The following is a 19,076-nucleotide window of genomic DNA, read 5'->3' as shown; positions in this document are numbered from 1 at the left end:
TTTCAAAAGTTAAATAGAAAAATGCCCTCAAAGTCCAGCGTGGTTGTGAGCATACATTCATAAGAAAAAAAAAAAAGTGTTTTCATTATGTTTGGTGGAAAACATACTTTAAAAGTAAAATTTCACATTCACTAAAGAAATACTATGGCTCTAAGCAAAGCAAGCTTTTCAAAGAACATTTGATAATAGTATCAAGATCTTTAATTGATAATCTAACAAGTAGGAAACTTTTATCACCCCTTTGATCATTTTTTTGAGGGAGCTGTAAACACCACATCCAGTCCATAAAGGGGAAGATTACACACAGAACTGTGTAAATGAAGGTGGTGGAATGTTAAAAAGGCTAAAAATATCTTTTCCCTGGGAACTCTCCAGGAGTTGGTCCATAATGAGATTCAACTTCGATAAATGAATAAAGCTGAGAAAAATAACTTGAATATGCAAATGATTGGTGTCAAAGAGAAATCTAGATTAGTGTAATAGGAAAGCAATTTTGAGGGGTAATGGCTGACACAGAAGAATTGAATCGAGGGTACTGTATCCACATTTGCAAAAGTCTAAAGAAAGGTCTGTTGGGAGTGAACAAATGCCCAAGTCGCCAAACCTCATCTGATCTAACAAAGCTTTGTTTAGAATCTCCTATGTGTGTGCTACACACACTCGCTTATCTTTTTATTCCTTTAGCAAAGAGAAAAATGATATTCTAAACATCTTTGTTACATGCGCCAACTTAGATATGGAGAAGTGAAGTTCCTTAATAAGACAGGCTCACCGTGTGACCCAGTTAGCCTGGGACAGTCTTGATTTCCACCTGTTGTTGTGGCTTAATTGTTGATAGTACCTGCTTTCATTCTAAAAGTTGTTCCAGTTTGAACAATTAATGATGTGGCCACAGTATCAATTTTCTATTGCTGCTATAACAAGTTACCACAACTGTAGCAATGCAAAACAACACAAATTTGTTATCATGCACTTCTGTAGGTTTTGAGTCCAACATGGAACTCACAGGACTAAAACCACACGCCAGCAGGCCTGCATTCACTTCTGGAGGCTATAAAGCAGGCCTTGGCTTTTCTAGCTTTGGGTGGCTACTCACACTCGGCGCATGGCCTCTTCCTCCACCTTCAAAGCCAGCAGTGGCTGGTCAAGTACCTTTTCACATCAAATCACCTAGACTTTCTTCTCTTCCTCTCTCTTAAGGACCTTCATAATTACATTGAGCCCACCCAGACGATCCACACTGATCTCTCTGTTTTAAGGTCAACTGATCAGCAACCTTAATTCCCCTTTGCCAAGTAACCTTACGTATCCACAGGTTCCAGGATTAGGACATAAAACTTTAGGAGGGTCATTATTCTGCCAACCACAGCCACTTTATAGGTAACAGAGCTGAAATTTGAAGGCAGGCTTTCTGATTCAAAGTCTAGTGTAATTTCAGTGATCGGTGAGGATGTCTTTGGTGGAAAACGCTTGTTTGGTCTTTATGAGATGTTGGTAGGTGGGGAGGGTGTGAGAATTGCAAACAAAAATTCAATAAAAATATCGATCAGTGCCTTCTTTACTCGAGGCACTTAATTTTGGAGATCATCTGTTATAAATAATCTCACAGTAGCCTACTTATGCAAAACCTCTGTGGGATTCTTTATCTCCATAGAATTTTTATGGAATTTTTTTTAAAGCTAGGAACATCTTTGAGGTTCTCAGGACATAGTTTCAGCTGCCTTCCAGGAATATCATATCAAGTTTAGATTCCCCTAACATGGAACCTGGTGCTTACTTATTTCACTGCACCTTCATAGTCATTGAGTCTCATCTTTTCTTTATCCTTCTCCTCTATGGAGGCAAATGCTGGCATCTTATTTTTCATATTTATTTCAAGGTTTTGTGTAAATCTGTATGTCTAAACTTGTAGTCACGCGTAACTGGAGATGTCTAATACTTGTTAGACATTTGTATATCCCTAATTGAATGCAGTGAACTTCTAGTTATCATTTTGCATTTCTAGCATTATAACTATTCTTATTATAAAAGATGGTATTTGGAATGAAAGGAACAAGGCCCATCTTTTTGACTTACAAATTGGTTCAAGTAGAATTTCCTAAACAAGTATTTCAAAGCAGCATCCACGTTGGAAAATGTTTTAATGTCCCAAAGAGGTAACTTGGAGGGCATCTACTCATTTGGGTAGGAGACATCATATCTGTGTCCAAAAGAGAAACTGAGTCACATTATGTTAGAGTTATAGCTCATAAGTTCTCTTCATTTTCTGTGATGTAAAAACATATGGTTGAAAAGCATGTGAACACACACGCATTCCACTGATAACCAGTAGTTTAACTATATCATCTCAAATAAGTAATTTACTATGCTGTGTATGTTTTACTTCATTTGAATATTTAGCCCGAAGCAGAATTATCAGAGTTCAAAAAGATCACTGAAGTGTTTTCTAAATTATTTTACTTCAAAATGACTCATGAGTCTATAGATTGTGTATCTCACACTTTGTTTCTTACCTCATTGGTCCAGGTTTGACATGTTACTGGGGTCATCTCATAGAAAAAACATTGTGTTTTAAGAGCCAGTGTCTTCATTTTGGCCTTCCCCCAAAAAACCTTGTAGCATGTTTTTCATCAGTTCATCCCTTTGGATCAGATCACAGTATCAAATTTTGTCTGACTAAATTGTGTCTTTCATAAACAGAGCAAAGAGAATAAGCCAAATGAAGGGCAAGATGTTAATAGCTTGTTGTGACACCAAAGGCTAGCGTGCTTGTACGTGCTTTGTAATTTGGCTCGTTAGGTTTGTGTTGCGTTGTTTTTTTAAGGGATTCTTGTCTACGCATGTGCACAGCCCATCTCCATTATTATGGTGCAGTAATTGGTTTGAAGAGTCATCAGTTTGCATGTTGTGACTTGACAGTTCCCACTTCTGGTGGAGACACCCCCAGGATATGGAAGGAGAATCGAGAACCTAGGAAGTGGGGTTCAGGAACGGTGGCCGAGGGGACCCTACGTGCTTCAGCCAGAGCTCCTCTGGCAGCGTAGCTTCCATTCTGACTCCTGTGGTTTTTCACCACCTCCTCCCCATTTCAGAGGTCAAGCTCCCTCTCACCCTACACACAGGACTCAGTGACCTGGTGTCCACCTACCACGGCCCCTGAAGTGGAGCGATTAGTTCACGTGGTACCTTCATGTGGTACCTTCATGTGGGTCTCCAGTGTTGCATAAAGTAATTTTGCCTTAAACAGATTAAGAGTGATTTTCATACCTTGTTCCCCTCCCCATTTTATTCATCTTGGTCATTTGAGAGCTACAATTATAAGAGGTCCAAGTCTTGTCTTTTCAGAAAGTCTGTGACATTTCAGAAGGGAACATGTTGTAGCTAGGCTGATGCTATAGTATTTCCCAACCTGTCACTTGTGGCAGGGTGTCACATTATACATAAAGGCTCATGGTGTGTTTTATTATGTATTTTCATGTGTATTAGGAAAAATTTTAAATAAGCTCACCATACCCCTGAATTCATGGATAATTTTGCCTTGGAGGAGTCATCAGTGAAACACAATCTCTGTACAGCAAAACTATTAAATAACATAGTTAGTAAAGAGGAATTTTTAAAATGTAAGGGAAGTCCATGAAAGAGCATTTAGCAAACAAGGGCACAGTGGGGGACAGCACAAATTTTCAAGTCAGATCTAAGTTTGGATCCAGCTGGATCACAAACTAGCTTTTGACCATAGACCAGGTCCTTAAATTTCTCTGAGTTTTGCTGCAATGGGTATTTCTCCAGGTGGTTTTGAGCCAAATGAGGCAACACATAAAAAGCCCAGACATGTATTGGACACCAAATAAATGTTAGTTCCCTTCTTTCAAAAGGCAAGTTATCAGTTTAATGTACTTGGGTGTTGTTTACCGCTGTGGTTCTTGTTCATGAATTAAGACTGCACAGAGTCAGCTGGCCTTCGGTCCATGGAGCCTGGGACTGACGGTCAGCTCCTGTGTGCCAGGAATGGAGAGACAGGACAGATGGTCAAAGCTGAGGCCAAAACTTTGGACTCCAGTCTCTTAAAGAGGGATTGCCTCTTCTGAGGAGGGCTCTATGCAGTCAGCGATGAGTCAGGTGCCTGATGTGTGCCAGGCACTGAATCTCAGCCTTGGGGATTCGTTGTTGGGCCTGAACACCCACCCCACCTCTGTCTTGATGGGGCCGGAGAGGCAGACATTAGTTGAATTGTCACACAAATAATCAAGCAATTACATGTTATGGAAGGTGTTATAAAGGCAGGGTACCAGTGCCATGGGAGTGTCAACCACGGACACCTGAGGTAGTCTGGAGCGGTAATGAAGGATATTCTCTGCCAGTGATATCTGAGATCTGAAGGATGGATGGGGGCTGACCAGATGGCAGATGGGATGCTCATGTCGGCTAGGAGGGTTGCACATGAAGATACCTGTGCTGGGAAGGAATGGGCTGAGTTGGAAGAACTGAAGAAAGATTGGTGTAGCTGGATAATGAGAAACAGAGGGGCTCTCTTGTGATGTGAAATGAGTTTGGAGAAGTGGGCTGGGGCCAGGTGATAAAAGAGACTTGTCACAGTAAAGGAATGTGCTGTTATCGTAAGAGGAACGAGAAACGATTGAGAGGTGTCCATTCTGGGGTGACATAAATAAATAAAAATTTTGAAAAGACACTTTGGAGGCCTGTATTAGTCAGCCTTCTCCAGAGACACAGAAGCAGTGATTCTGTTAGAAGGAACTGACTCACACAATTATGGTGGCTGAGAAGTCCCAGGATCTGCCTGGGCCAGCTGGAGGCCCAGGGAAGCGGGTGGTGTGATCCAGTACAAGTCCAAAGGCCTGAGAACCAGGGAGGCCGATGGTGCTTATTTCAGTCTGGGTCTGAAAGCCTGAGAAGCAAGACCACTGAGGGCAGCAAGGAACGGAGGCCCCTGCTCAGCACTCAGGTGGGACGACAAGGGCGAATCCCTCCTTCCTCTGCATCTTGTTCAGTGCAGGCCCTCAGTGGATTGGCTGTGCCCACCCCCACTGGGGAGAGCCATCTACTTAACTGAGTCCACAGACTCCGATGTTAGTCTCATCCAGACACACCCAGAAATAACGTCTAATTTGAGCACCCCATGGCCAGTCAAGTCGACACATAAAACTAACCATCACAAACCCCTTAGAGAATAGATTACGGCAGGCAATATTAGTAGCAGGGGCACCCATTAGGTGCCTGTTGCAGTGGCCCAGGTGGGAAGTGTCAGAAGCTAATCTCTGGAGGTGATGATGGATTTGGAGAGAAGAAGGTGGATTTAAGACAAATTCAGGAGACAGAACAAGCAGTGTAGACCCGACTCGTTGATGGAGTGGCTGGGGATAGAAGGCCTCACTTGGGGAAGAGGGTGGCTTCTGAGTTTCTGCTTTGATCCCTGGGAGAAGGACCACCCTCTGGGCAAAGTTTAGAGTGAAATGATTAACATGACACTGGATTTATCATACTTCCTAGTTGCTCAAAAATCCTTGCCTCCAGAGAGAGGAGATATGGGGATATATGTATACGTATGGGGATATATGTATACATATAGCTGATTCACTTTGTTATAAAGCAGAAACTAACCCACCATTGTAAAGCAATTATACTCCAATAAAGATGTTAAAAAAAATCCTTGCCTCCAATAATGACATTTTGGAATATTTTGATTAAATTATTTAAATATAAAATAGTTCTGCCTTCTCTAGCAAAGGCTGAATGAAGCTGCCCTTTGAAAACTGGGCAGTAGGAGTTGGGTTAAAATTCACACCCCAAACAGCCAAGGACTTGGCTTTATTTCAGCCAAAGACACCACATATCTTGGATCTGAATCCTAATCCCCCACATTCTACAAGACTTGGCTAGCATCATAGGCCACAAGTAAGACAGAGGAACAGAATTCACATTTGCCAAATACGCAGATCTGTCAGAACTGGGTGGGGCAGACTCTAGATCCAGCTCAACATAATGGAAAGACAGACACTAAGGAGATACATTTGATCAGAATGAAGGCCAAGTCAAGTTCTTGGCAATTTTGGGAGGACAAAAGGCCGGACCTTCATTATTACAGGAAATTGCTCCCAAAGCTTGATTTTTATTTTCTTCGTTTAGCAGTATTCTCGTGGTAGCTTTAAAAATCAGCATAAAAGCTCATTCTCTGTAAGATCTCCTTTGTGTGCAGATGTTAAAAGGCTCTGCCTATTTAATTTCTTCTTAGCTAAGGTACTCATGCATTATTTTATCTACCCCAGAAATCGAAGTGTGTGTGTGTGTGAATTTGTTAGTGAAAGGATGAAGTAGTGTTAAAGAAAAAATGAAAAACAAATTCCTCTACCCAAGTATACCTGGTTTCATGTTTGCTTACTACTTTCAAATTCTGTCCACATGTTTAAATCACACACGTATAGTACACATGCTGTTTTTTGTGTTTTCACACAGTATTCTAAGTAGATCAACAGAATTGAATAATTATTTTATCTAATGGCTGTATTCTAGTATCTTGCTACAAACACATTCATTCAACTCGTCTTTTTTGCACTGGACATTTAGTGGACGCCAGTGTAATTTCATTATTAGAAATAACACTGCAGAAAGTATTTCCATGTATGTAGTGCAGCCTGTCTCAAAGAGAACCCAGAGTGGTATCCAGATGGAACACAGTATGTGAGTCCTTCATAGATTCGGTGAATGTTGCCATGTGACTTTCCAAAGGGTGAAACCAGTCTGTAACACATTCAGGTAGGGTATAACAAACGTGTTTCTCTTTTCTTTTCCTAATTAGGGCTAGTTTTGACAACGGTATTGGTGATAACAACAGTAGCAACAGCTAATATCCTTGAGATGAGTTACAGAACAGGCATTATATAAAGTGATCTAGGAACATTGCTTATAACAGTTTAAAATGTAAACTCTGGAGACTGACTTCACAGGGCCAAATCCAGACTCCACCACCTAACCTCCAATTGGCTTCATTCCCTCCTCAGAAATGGTTCATAGGGTCACTGTGAATATCAAGTGAGTTAATATAGTAGAGAGCCTCGGTAAGCCCTGGATAATGTTGGTTACCATTATCCCTAATAATGAGTGTTTTATGAACCCATTTTACAGATGATAAAACTGAGAGATTAAGTGTATGAGTTGAGGTCACATGACTAGTGAGAAGTTGTGCTGGGATTCCAATTGCAGAGACCATTTCCCAAGGATTCCAGCTACAGAGACCTTTTCTGACAGGAATGCTCAACAGGGTCCCAATGCAGGGACCACCACTGATATCCAAGAAGTGTCACTGTGGCCCCTGAGTTAAATCAAGGAAGTATCAGGCACAGAAATGAGAGCATAAAGTCTGCATGGTTCACTGGAAAAGCCACGACACAATTCCTTGTTACCATGCAACAGTAAAGCTGGGTTTTCTATGCTATTTTCTTCAGCCTTGAGATCTGAAGGTAGTTCCATATGGAATTGTGAAATCCCTGCTAGATTATAAAGGCCTGGTGGGCAGGAGTCCCAAGGTCTCATTCAGGACCCCTGCAAGCACCTTCCTTGCCTCAGGAAGGTTCTCTATAAATACTTACTGCCCTGAATTTCTCCCCAGTATTACCATAAACACTTCCGGTTATTTCTTAATATACTCTGTTCATAACTGCTTAGTCAGTTCTTTTTATTAGCATAACATTCCATTTAAGCATAATGATGTTGGAAAAACAGAAACAATGTAAGCATATTTTCTCAGCTGTGACTGATTGCTGGTGTTTAGTGTTTCCTTTTTTTTTTTTTTTTTGGACTTCCTTTGCAGATTTGATGAATTAATTGTAAATTTCCCAAGTGGGACTTAACATGAACTGATCTTTGTCTTTTATTCTGTAATGTTTAGTTTCTATTCTAGTCCTGGTGATTATCCATTGAGACCAACGTTTGAATATTGCCAAGGGCTCATAAAATTGCTGATATAACCTCCTTTCTTTCTCCAGAGAACCCGACTTCAATTTTCATAATGAATGAATGCCTTCTTTCTCCCCCAATCTCTTTCCTCCAATAGCTACTCGTGGAGACCATTGATGTCAACGGTAGAACTCTCGAGGGGCCGGTCCCTCTGGACGTCATCGTGATTGATCAGAATGACAACAGACCCATCTTTCAGGAAGGCCCTTACATCGGCCACGTCATGGAGGGGTCACCTACAGGTATGTTAGGTTGGCTTACCGTTCGCATAATGGCTTGGGAAGTGGCATCCTGTGATCTTTGGGGCTTCTGGAGACTGTTTTATTGCCGCTCTGACTTATTGTTGGTATGCATCAGCACTGACATATTATTTCCCTGGGTAGCAGCAAGAGCTGGAAAGCTGCAACTCAGAACATGACTGGTGTGTTGCAGACTAGGAAAATGTCTTCCCTTGTGCCCAAAGGTGACCCTTCAAAGGAGGACCAACATATCGGTCTCCCACGTATGGCTGATGTCGGACACCATGTAAATGTCTAGCTCACCCTTCTGAGGGCCCAAGGCTGAGCTTGTGGTATAGTGGAACTCTGAAGAAAATTAAGGTCCCCACTGCAAGCTCCTCAGTTATTTCTCTTCATAAGTGCGTTTTAATAAGAACCATTTGGGGAAAATGGGTAGGCCTTTTTTTCCCCTTTCCTTAGAAGACATGGATAGAGAAAACTTTTCTCTTTGGTCAAAGGGCCAAAAGCAAGCATTTTATTTCTCTCTCTGGCAATACATGTACCTAGTGTTACAGAAATCACTCAAGGTTACTGTGGAACTTCTGGTATCTTTTCCCCATGTTTAACCTTTCTATCACAGAAGGTTTTAGAATTGAGAGCTCCTTTTTCTGGCCCATAGCTACTAATTAAAGCATTCCATGACCAGCAGCAGAGGTCACTCCTGAGTATAATGCTTGAGAAAGTGAAGAGCAAAGTAGAAAAATCCCTATTTTAAGGCTGGACTTTGATTTTAAGCTTTCAAATACATTTGAGTGAAAAGATGCCACATGAAGAGTGTCAGTGTTGCTGTGTCTGGATTACGCCAAACAACTGCTGTAAGCAAAGGAGTCACTCCTCGCCGATGGGAGATGGAAGCTAAGGGGCTGCTTTAGCTGGTTCTTTTTCCCCCTTTACTGAATGGACGGGATGTATCAATAGCTTGTAGATACTGGAGGCTCCGGAAGCATTGTCATGGCAACCTGCCTAGACTACCAGGTGAATAACTGTATGCAAGGTGCCTAAAAGCTCCCTTCAGCTTTGAGGAGCTGGGCCTTTGTGCACTTCATCACTTAGATCCCCAGGGGCAGAAGCACCCTCTCCCTTCCGGGATTTGAATGCATTCTGTGAAAAAGAGAGGGCCTTAGGGGCAGCGTCCTGGAGAGATGGACAGCGGGCAGGTGAAGGTGGGTCAGGTCACTTGAGGGCAGACCTTCCCCGTGGTACCGCTCAGTGGGCTGCTTTTGATGCAGAGTTGGCTTCTGGTGAGACACACCCTAGAATTGGGTTGGATGCTTATGGAAATCTTCTTAAACAAGCTGATGTGCAGAACAAGTTACGAGAACCGATAGGGAAAGCTGTTAAAGAGACTGGAGTTTGAGCAGAGCAGAAAAATGATTCCCAGTTTCCATCTGTGGTACCTGGGCCCTGAATGTGAGTGACCGGAACTCGAGATGGGCAGGAAGTGTTCTAAATGTAAATGACAGTGGTTACATCCGAGTCAGCTGTGAGCATGTATATGTCTTTGTATATTATGTGTGTATATGATTAGACGATGTCCAGTTTTTCTCCCACTGTGCCCTTCTTTAAAGCTTGAGAAAGAAATTTCAAATTTTATTGCTTTGTATACATATCGTATTTTCAAAGAAAAAGGGAATCTTTTATGCGTGTTGAATTTCTTAAAAGCACAAAGCAGTTCAGTTAGGGTGGACACATACCCAGCAAAACATAAATCACCTCAAACTTCTATTTATGATTGGTATTATCCTATAAAAATACATAAAGACTTGTATATCTGTATGGAGTAGTTTCTTCCAGCTATGCAGAATTTGGCCTGAGTCATTGTTTTCTTTCTCAGTACCCTCTGGGTTGGACTATAAAGCAGAAATTGACATGGAGTCAGTCAAATTTGAGGTCAAAAATATGGAAATGTTGTGGAAAAGTTTTAGAGGAAAAAACACTTAGATTACTTAGCACCCTGTGGGAGAGCTCAGGCAGATGGCCCCCAAAGCGTCTGCGAGGACAGTGGGGAGCTGGGAAAGAAGGTGGGACCCATTTTCCAGTCCCCTCCCAACCTAAGCCACTTGTAAGTCATAACAACAAGCTCTGACAGGCTAGAGAAATGATCGCCTCTTCTGTTTCCACAATGGCCTTCTCGTTTGTGGCTTATGGAATCCTATGTGTTGTAGACCTTGTATCACATCCATTTCACAGAGGGGGATGCTGACCCCAGAAAGAGTTCGTTGACTTTGCCCAGTTCACACAAATGACTGATGGGGGACAGTGTTCAGGACTCAACCTGCAGCGTCAACCTTCAAATCATGTGCTCTTTGAACTGACCCACAAACTTCGCGGTGAAAATAGCCATTGAATGATCCCGACATTTAGGTGGGCACTTGTTGTGTGCTGACAGCTTTCTATCACTGTATCATTTCCTCCACTCTGCCCTGAGGGCTGGGCACCTCTCTTCCCATGATACAGATGAGAAGACTGAACCTCAAAGGGGTCTGGGAACTTGCCTGATGTCCCTCAGCTGGTGGACAAGCTAGAATCAGGGTCCGCATCTGGCCTCAAGGCACAGGCTCTTTCTTGGGCACCTTCTCTCACATAGACTCTTTGCAGGCCCAGACTCTTTGATTTAGCTCCTGAGGTAAAATAACCAGCTCTTCTGACCAAAGAGCCAGGCTCCTTGAGTCACTTTTCATTTAATGTGAGCCGCTGCTCCGTCTCTAGGGTTAAACGATGTTAAACATGGGAGCCCTTTTCATCACTCACATCACTTTCTTTTGCATCCGCATAACCAGAGCCAGCTTCGTGGGGTGGGACCTGCCCAGCCTCACAGGGCCCCAGGCTCTGAAGGGCTCCACGCTTGGTTTAATGCTCTGTTGTCACCATCTTAAAATTCTTAATAATTGTTCAACAAGGGGCCCTGCATTGTCATTTTGCACTGAACCCCAAAAATTATGTAGCTGGTCCTACACATAGCACTGTGGCCTAGAGCTGGGTTTGATGCTCTGCCCGGCTTCTTAACAAGATGAGACTGTGGGCAGGTTACTGAACCTGCTAGAAGCCTCAGTCACCTTGTCTGTAGATGAGGTGGGTGCAGAATAATACCTACCTTAGAAAACTCTATGCAATGAGTAGATTAGGCAATGTGCTTCGCTTAATGCTTGGAATATATTAAGTGTTCAAGAAATGCCACTGTATTGTTAATGCTCCAATTATTCTTACTATTCTGGCGGCCTATCCTTTAGGGAAGGCAAGGCAAAAAGACATGCAGTTTGTGTGAAGGAACATCCATCTCCCAACCAACCAAGCATGATTTTCATGTTGCAGTGTACCCAGATGCCATCAGCACCAGTCCATCATGGAGGAAGGTCACCCATATTTATCTGTATGTGCAGACAGGAGGCCATTTCTGGCTGGTCAGCACTAAACTCCAGGCTATTATTTTGGGGAATCATTACTAGATGAAGGAAGATCAACAGAAAATAATAGTTTTTGAACTTTGCAGATTACGGACTGTTCCTTTTGTGGAGTTGCAAGGCATTGATTTATGGGACCCACGCCCAGGCCCTGGCTGTTCCTCAAAGAAAACCAGAGCTCCGTGTGAGTGTGATGTTTTCTGAATGCCCAATGCATTCTGAGACCTCACGAGTAGGGGGTAGGTAGAGGCTGGGACCCTTGACGTTTCTGGAGGACACACACACCAGGGCCCTGCAGCGCCTGCTGGCACCAGCTCCCCAGTGTTTTTTGCCACTGGTGGTCCTCTGGGCACCATTGAGAAGGGCTATCCATGAGGAATGGTGTGCCGGGCTTCCAGAAACAGACCCTAATATGAGGACTGAGGGCGGGTGGTTTACCTGCCAGGTACAGGATTGTGAGTGGGGAGAGCTGCAGGAAAGGGAAGCAGGCCAATTTCAGGTGCTGCGTTAAGCCAGCTACCAGCGCAGGCAGTTCTGAGCTTGATCCCTTAGGGAGAGAGGGCTCTGGGAAATGACGTAAAACACACACGTTAGAGTTAGCCCAGCTCAGGATCCAGGGAGCTGGGCTATCCATCCCGCAAGCCCGGCAGACATCCATTAAGAGCTCTCCCCAGAGGGACTTTAATTAATTCCCAGACCCTTTCGGTCAGCTGGGACCACAAGCAGGGTTTCAGCAAGCTGGGTTCCAGAAGCTCAGGGGCAACCTTCCAACAAGATACAGGAGCTGACTTTTGCTTCCATGCTGTTGCTTCCATGCTGTTGGCCACCCTGCCTGTCAGCAGGGGCAGCTGGGAGAAGGGAGCCCACCACCCAGACAGGTGGGGCAGCTTGAGATACATCAGGGGAGGGAGATAATGGGGAAAATATCCTAGTCCTCAAACTACATAACTGAGAAAGATGAATGTAACGTTGACCTTTCTCCTTAGAGAGAAGACAGGACCACAGGACCTAGAGGTGTGTGTTCTGAGTCCTGAGAGATACCCACTGCTTAGTTGTGTGCTGACACTTCCTGAGGCTATTGAATAGACAGAGGCAGGGATTAGCAGCTAAATCCTCATCTTCTAACTTCTGAGAGCCCGAGGACCCGTACCCTCTCTTGCTCCCTTTATTTTTTTTTTTCCATGCAGTAATTTTACTGAGCATCTACTCTGTACCAGCAGTATTCTAAGCTCTGAGGGTCCAGCTGTGGACCTGCCAGATGCTGCTCATTTTCTCCTGGTCTGCAGAGCCAAGCAGGGAGACAAGCAACAGATAAATCAGAACTGAAATTGGTGGGCAAGGCAATGTAGCCATAGGGACCCCTCATCCTAGGAGGGAGGGAAGCCAGCCTCCCTGAAGAGGTGATATGAGGAGAGCAGGGGGCTTTGTCTTTTATTTTATCTCTGGGATCCACCTGAGTTTCTGTTCTTCAAGTCTCAGTTACTTTAATTTTTAAACAAGTCCTACCATGGCAGACATGAGGGAAGCAGCCGATCAAGTGGTCTTTGGGACAAATGGCTGTCCCAGGAGCTCAGCTTTGCTCGGCAGTTGATGTTTTCTAAAACAGCTTGAGCCAAATAAAGATGGCTTTGATATTTGAGGTTGGTATTTGAGACCTAGCTTAGCATGAATTCTCAGTTTGTTGGTATGACCTGGTGGTAGAGTCCCTTTTCTGGTCACCTGTTTACTTGTTGCAGTAATTGCATGTGGCCTTTTGGTCCACCAGATCTCTGGTTTTCCTCTGCTGGTATTTAGACTTTCACATCAAAGGTTCTTCCATTCTCAGCTATTCCAGCAAGTCCTGTGAGCTTCTGGAATAGTGGGCACGGGGCTATTTTTTTCTTAAGTAGATAAGTTTCTTTTAAAAATGAGACTCCACTTTCTTCCCCAGCTTTTTTAAAGTAAAATTACCCTCCAGTCTCACCATCCGGAGGAGACCACAGTTGCCACCTCAGGGAGCATGGTTCTAGGGCTCTCCCTGGGCACCTCCACACACAGGGATGCACACACACAGTTTCATAGAAATGGAGCTCTGCGTGCTCTTCTCTAGCTCACTTTCTTCGCCCTGCAGTGTCCTATGGACGTTTCTGTAAATCAGTAAACATCAAGCGACACATCACTGTTTTAAGCAGCTGGCGTCGGGATCTACCATCATCTAGTCAGCCAATCCCCTGTTGACTTAAGTTGTTTTCACTTTTCCCTACTTAAAATCAGTTCTACAGGGGAGAACACGTCTCTTTCTACTTCTGTGACAATTTCTTTAGGGTAAATACATGCAAGTGGAATTGATAGGATAAAGGATATGCTTATTACATTTTGATGTATGTTGGAGTGACACTTCTAATCAGAGGATTATATTTGTATCTTGGCTAAACTCATGCATGAAGATACAATAGTCTTTCCGTTCACATATGAGCATACTGATGGACATTTATTTATATTTCTGGATTATACCCAATATCTCTAAGGCTTGTGGTCACTTCACTAACTGTGTCTGTAGGCTGTGAACGGCCTTGCTCTAAACTTCTCTCCAGATTGCTTGGCCGAGGAAGAGGACTGAAATTGTTGATTCTGACCCCTCTCCTGGAGTCATCATTGGAGTCTTAGCTGAGGGAAGTTGCCTAGGAACAGATGTCATTAACAGGCCTGCAGTGTCAGTTTGAATTATGATGCAAATCACTCCAGTGCAGTTGAACATAAAACAAAATTTATGAAGGAGTTGCATAAGCTAATCAGAGACATCTTCCCAAAAGGAAAATTCCAGAAAATAAAGAGTATCAAAAGTGTTGAGTTATCTGGACTTTGCTACCTACTCAAGAAACTGAACGTCCACCAAGTTGCTTCTAACCATGTCTGGGGTCCCCAAGTGATGTCTTACAGGGGCTCTAAACCAAGCCTATCAACAACCTTGTCGTAGCCACTATTATTTTCCCTCCTTTATACCCCAGCCCCTTTCTGATGGACACTATTGTGTATGTTGCTGCTGGCCCACTGGTGCCTTGGAGATACCACAGGGCTTGGTGAGACAGGGGAGGATGTCTAGAGCCCTATATTCTGTTCCAAAGGATACCCAACCAGTAAAACTGTGTGTCGCGTCTTAAATGTGGGGGACTTTGAAAACAGCTCTTCTCATTTTTGTTCGTAGCCCTCTCTCCACCTAAATTCATATATGAGTCAGTGGGGCTAGAGACCAATTCAGGACACAAACACCACACTGTTTTTGGATCACTCTTCTCTCTAACCATGAAATCTTTGTTCCTTATGTGTCTGTCTCCCCTCTGCCCATCACCCACCCTTACACTCATTCATGTCAGGTCTTTGAGGCACTGAGGCTAACCCAGTGACCTGGAGAGATATGGCTTCTGTGCTCATGGAGGTTACTTCCTCATAAAAATAAATACTTGATAGCCCTGACCCACTAATTCGCTGGATATATTTTAGTCTCAGGCTGGGAGTCATCCTTCCATCCCTCCCCATTTGGGAGAGAGAAGGATTTATGACATCAACTATGGAAAAATAAAATAAAAATGTATTAATTAACTTAATTAAAATAACAATAGTTTAACGTGAAGGGAAGGTAAAGAGGCATTGGGAGCCTCAGAAGCTTAGTGATGATTCTACAACATTTTGAAAGAATAAATCTGATGGGGATTTCCAGTCAAAATGGAAATGAGGTGACAGTTGAGCAGCTACAAAATAAAAATGAAAACGTCCTTGAGTTGTTACAGCACCGAGCACGGTGGACTACAATGCCACTGAAAGCCATCCCTGATGCCTGAGGATCCACTCTGAACAGCCCAGGAATTCTTAGTGTTATAGATGAATACAGCAGAGTGGCAGGTCCACAATGGCACTAAACAATTATAATTTTAGGGAAACCCTTATTTCAACTCAATTCCTGATGACACTTCATTCAGCAAAACCGCTTAAAGAAAATTTATTGGGCAGGGTCTATGAGCCAGATAGTGTTCTAGGTGCTGGAGATGCAGCGGTGGCCAAGACCAGTTAGCTCTCCACTCTTAAGGCATTTGCACTGTAGTGGGAAAAGAAAGATAATTAACAATGAATGGAATAAACAAGGTAATTTAAGACCTTTGGATAAAATAGAACAAGGTGATGTGATAGAATGACAATGAGGTCAAGGAAGATCTCTCTAAAGAGGTGACGTTTAAGCTGAGACCAGTGAGAATGCAGGAGCCAGGGTGTCAAGAGGCCAAGCAAGGACATTCCAGGCAGAGGGATGAGAAAGTGTGAAGGTCTGAGGCAGGAATGAAGATGGGAGGACAGAGAGGTGGCCATTGTGGTGGGAGAATGTCAGCGAGGAGAAGGGCACCTGGTGAGTTCCAGGGGATAGGCCAGCTGAAGTCAGCAGACTGTGGGCCATGGGCCTAATCTGTCCTGCTGCCTGTTTCTTTTTAATAAAGATAATAAAGTTTTATTGGATTACAGCCGTGCCCATTCATCTAAGCATTGACTGTGGCTGTCTTCACATGACGCTCTTAGAGTTGGGTAGTTGGGACAGAGACTCAATGTCCCACAAAGCCAAAAATATATACTACCTAAATATATATGTATTTAAAATTTATAAAATATATATTTATATATAAATACCTAAATATATATATAAACTATCTAAATATATATTTTTAATATATGTTAAATATTTAAAATATTAAATATAAATACATAAATATATATATATATTCTTTACCTAGCCCTTTACAGAAAAAGTTTACAGACCCCTGAGTGAGAGCTCTGTAAGTTTTGATTACATTTTGAATTTAGTAGGAATCCCTTGGGTGGTGTTAAGCAGGAGAGTGGTAAAGTCTGATTTTACTGTTAAAATATGACTTGTGCTACTCAGTGGAGAACAGGAGTCGGGCAACCAGGACATGTCAGCACTCCAGGCACGAGAGGACTGTGGCCTGGGCCGGGGGGGGGAACAATGGAGATGACTAGAAGAGGTCACGTAAGTTTTTTGCGATGAGCCCATGATGAATGGGGGAATACTGAATATTGACTCACTTTATGGTGCTGGATTATTGTAACCAATGCCATCTATTTGAAATTATGGTAATACTGTAAACCTTAATATGTTTATAAATTTTCCTCAAGTATGAACTGGATTTTACCTTCGATTTTCTTTCTACGGCATAAGCTTAAGGCCAGGGGACCAGACTGTCTTTTCATCCTCAACTGTCAGCATTTAGCAGAGTTCCAGGCACATGGTAGCCCCTCAATAAATTCCATTCAATGAACAAGTAGCCCCAAATGGCAGAAAGTATGAATCACAATAAACTTCCCTTTTTATTTGATTTTTAAACAAATGTTGCCTTTATTGGCAATTTATTCCTCTTCTAACAAATATCTCTGGAGTGCGAGTTCGGTACCAGATATGCTGATGCTTAGTAAGGATGGGGTCAGGGAGGGATGCATGAAACAGACACGGACCCTGACTCGGAGGAGTTTGCAGGGGAGTGAGGCAGGCAGGTGAAAAACACATCCTGAGCCCGCGACAGTGCTGCTTGGGGAAGGCAGGGGCCGCGGGAGCATCTCACTAGGACCAGGGCAGGGAGGCGGCGCCGGCCCCCCAGGAAAGAAGCCAGGATAACCATCTGCATAATGTTTCTAGTACTGGACGCTGGTCTAGGTTCTATGCCTATACCTTAATGCAGTCCTTACAATGCTTTTACAGTCGAGGAAACAGAAGCTCAGGGAGGTTAGGTTACTTCCCCAAAGTCACACAGTTGGTGGGCGATAAAGCTGGGATTCGAATTCAGCCTAACTCCTGTGCCCTTTCATTTCCTCTCAACTACGGCACCCACTGTCCTTTTACCACTTCACCCATGAAAATGCTAAGATCAATCCAAATCTGCTGCCCTACGGAGCATTTCCTTGTATGCATATGTGTGAGTGTGTATGTATTTGTGTGCGTGTACGTGTATACACACCTGTGTAGGCATGCATGTACGTGTGTGTGTCGCATTTGCCTTCTCAAATACAGCCAGATCCTCCCCCTAGCGTTAGTCCAGGAGACGCTCAAGAAGAGCTCTTCTCCAAGATTCATAAGGCATGCTGGCCATCATCGGTCAAGACAGTCTACAGATGTCAGTTAGAAAGGATTTATAATCAGCAGAAAGCTTGATAAACCAGCTTTTACTGCAGCACTGTTGCACTAAGAATCCTGTCCCTTCTGAGGGCAGAGTCTAGGGCGGCTGCTTCCATCCATCTATACAAATACCTTTGAGTCACTCCACCTTAATATATGAACAGTAGACTAAAAGAAGCCCTGAGTAATTTAGGTATAGAACCACCTCCCTTCTTAAGTAAATTGAAGAGATTCAATATTCTGAGTTCAATGGGAAGAGGGCATATAAAATCCCTTTTAAGTATATGTTCTTATAAAATATAGGTCATGAATTGAGTTTTCCAGTATCAAAGAAAAAAATTTAATAGACTTACAGCTTTCTTGCTTTAATTATGGCTGCATTTTTAAAAATCAATCATAGTCCCCAAAGCTATTTCATTATTCAGAAGCCTGGCTATTTTCACAGATTTCTTTAAAGTTTGGTTTGGGGAATTTCAGTATTTTCTTGTTCGTTTTTTGTTTTTTTTCACTTCTGTTTAGTGTGCCACAGTTTTTTTCTGCGATGTTCCTGGTTTATAGTGGGCTGCTAACAGGGACACCCGTTCATGGGGAGGGCAGGCCAGGGCTCATGTTTCTGCAGTTGGCCTCTGTATCTTCAGGAAAGGTCACTTTTCAGAATGATGGAGGACCTCATGGTTCTCTTCCCTTGGCCGTCAAAATCGGACACAGTGAGGGGCTTGCCGTCTGTTCCTCTGCTTCTGTTCTCAATTCTGCAACTTCACCCTCTGTCTTGCTGGGCAGGTTCCACGCTCATTGGCTCACACCAAAGTCATAAGCCAGGGTTACACAGGTGATGACTTGAATAGTAACCTAGACATGCAGAATTAAGTTAATCTGGTTTTCTGCGTGTAACACATCGTTTGAAAATGGCTGGGTGGATTTCTGCTAGTTTGGAAAAGTAGGTTTGACATGGTTTAATATGAAATGTTGACCCATGCCACTAAGACATAACCCAAGAGACCCATGCTGCTGCTGTCAAAGAAACATGTTCTGTGAATGCAGACATCACAGAAAGAGTAATGGTTCAGCTGAGGATGATTTGACCTCCTCCCCAGGCACACTGGGTGTCACATTGGGGGAGGGGAGAGTGCAACTGGCACCTAGTGGGTAGAGGCCAGGGCTGCTGCTAAACACCTATAATACACAGGATGGCCCCCACAGCCCAAGGTTATTTGGCTCAAAAATATCAATAGTGCCAAGGTTAAGAAACCCTTCCCTAGATGGAGAAAATGAAGAGTA

At 43.3% G+C, this 19,076-nt stretch overlaps 1 protein-coding gene across 1 annotated transcript in view; it reads left to right on the top strand.

The window, feature by feature from the left end:
* The window catches only part of CDH13 (cadherin 13), a 1,043,800-nt gene that overhangs the window by 658,753 nt on the left and 365,971 nt on the right, over positions 1-19,076 (top strand). Inside the window, exon 6 of the mRNA XM_082607144.1 lies at positions 8,069-8,213. Coding sequence (XP_082463270.1) covers positions 8,069-8,213 — 145 coding nt within the window. The remainder of the gene's footprint in view (positions 1-8,068; positions 8,214-19,076) is intronic.

Source organism: Mesoplodon mirus (assembly GCF_964341445.2).
Source record: "Mesoplodon mirus genome assembly, chromosome: 19".
NCBI classification, from domain to species: domain Eukaryota; kingdom Metazoa; phylum Chordata; class Mammalia; order Artiodactyla; family Ziphiidae; genus Mesoplodon; species Mesoplodon mirus.
This window is presented reverse-complemented; position numbering and strand designations above follow the sequence as displayed.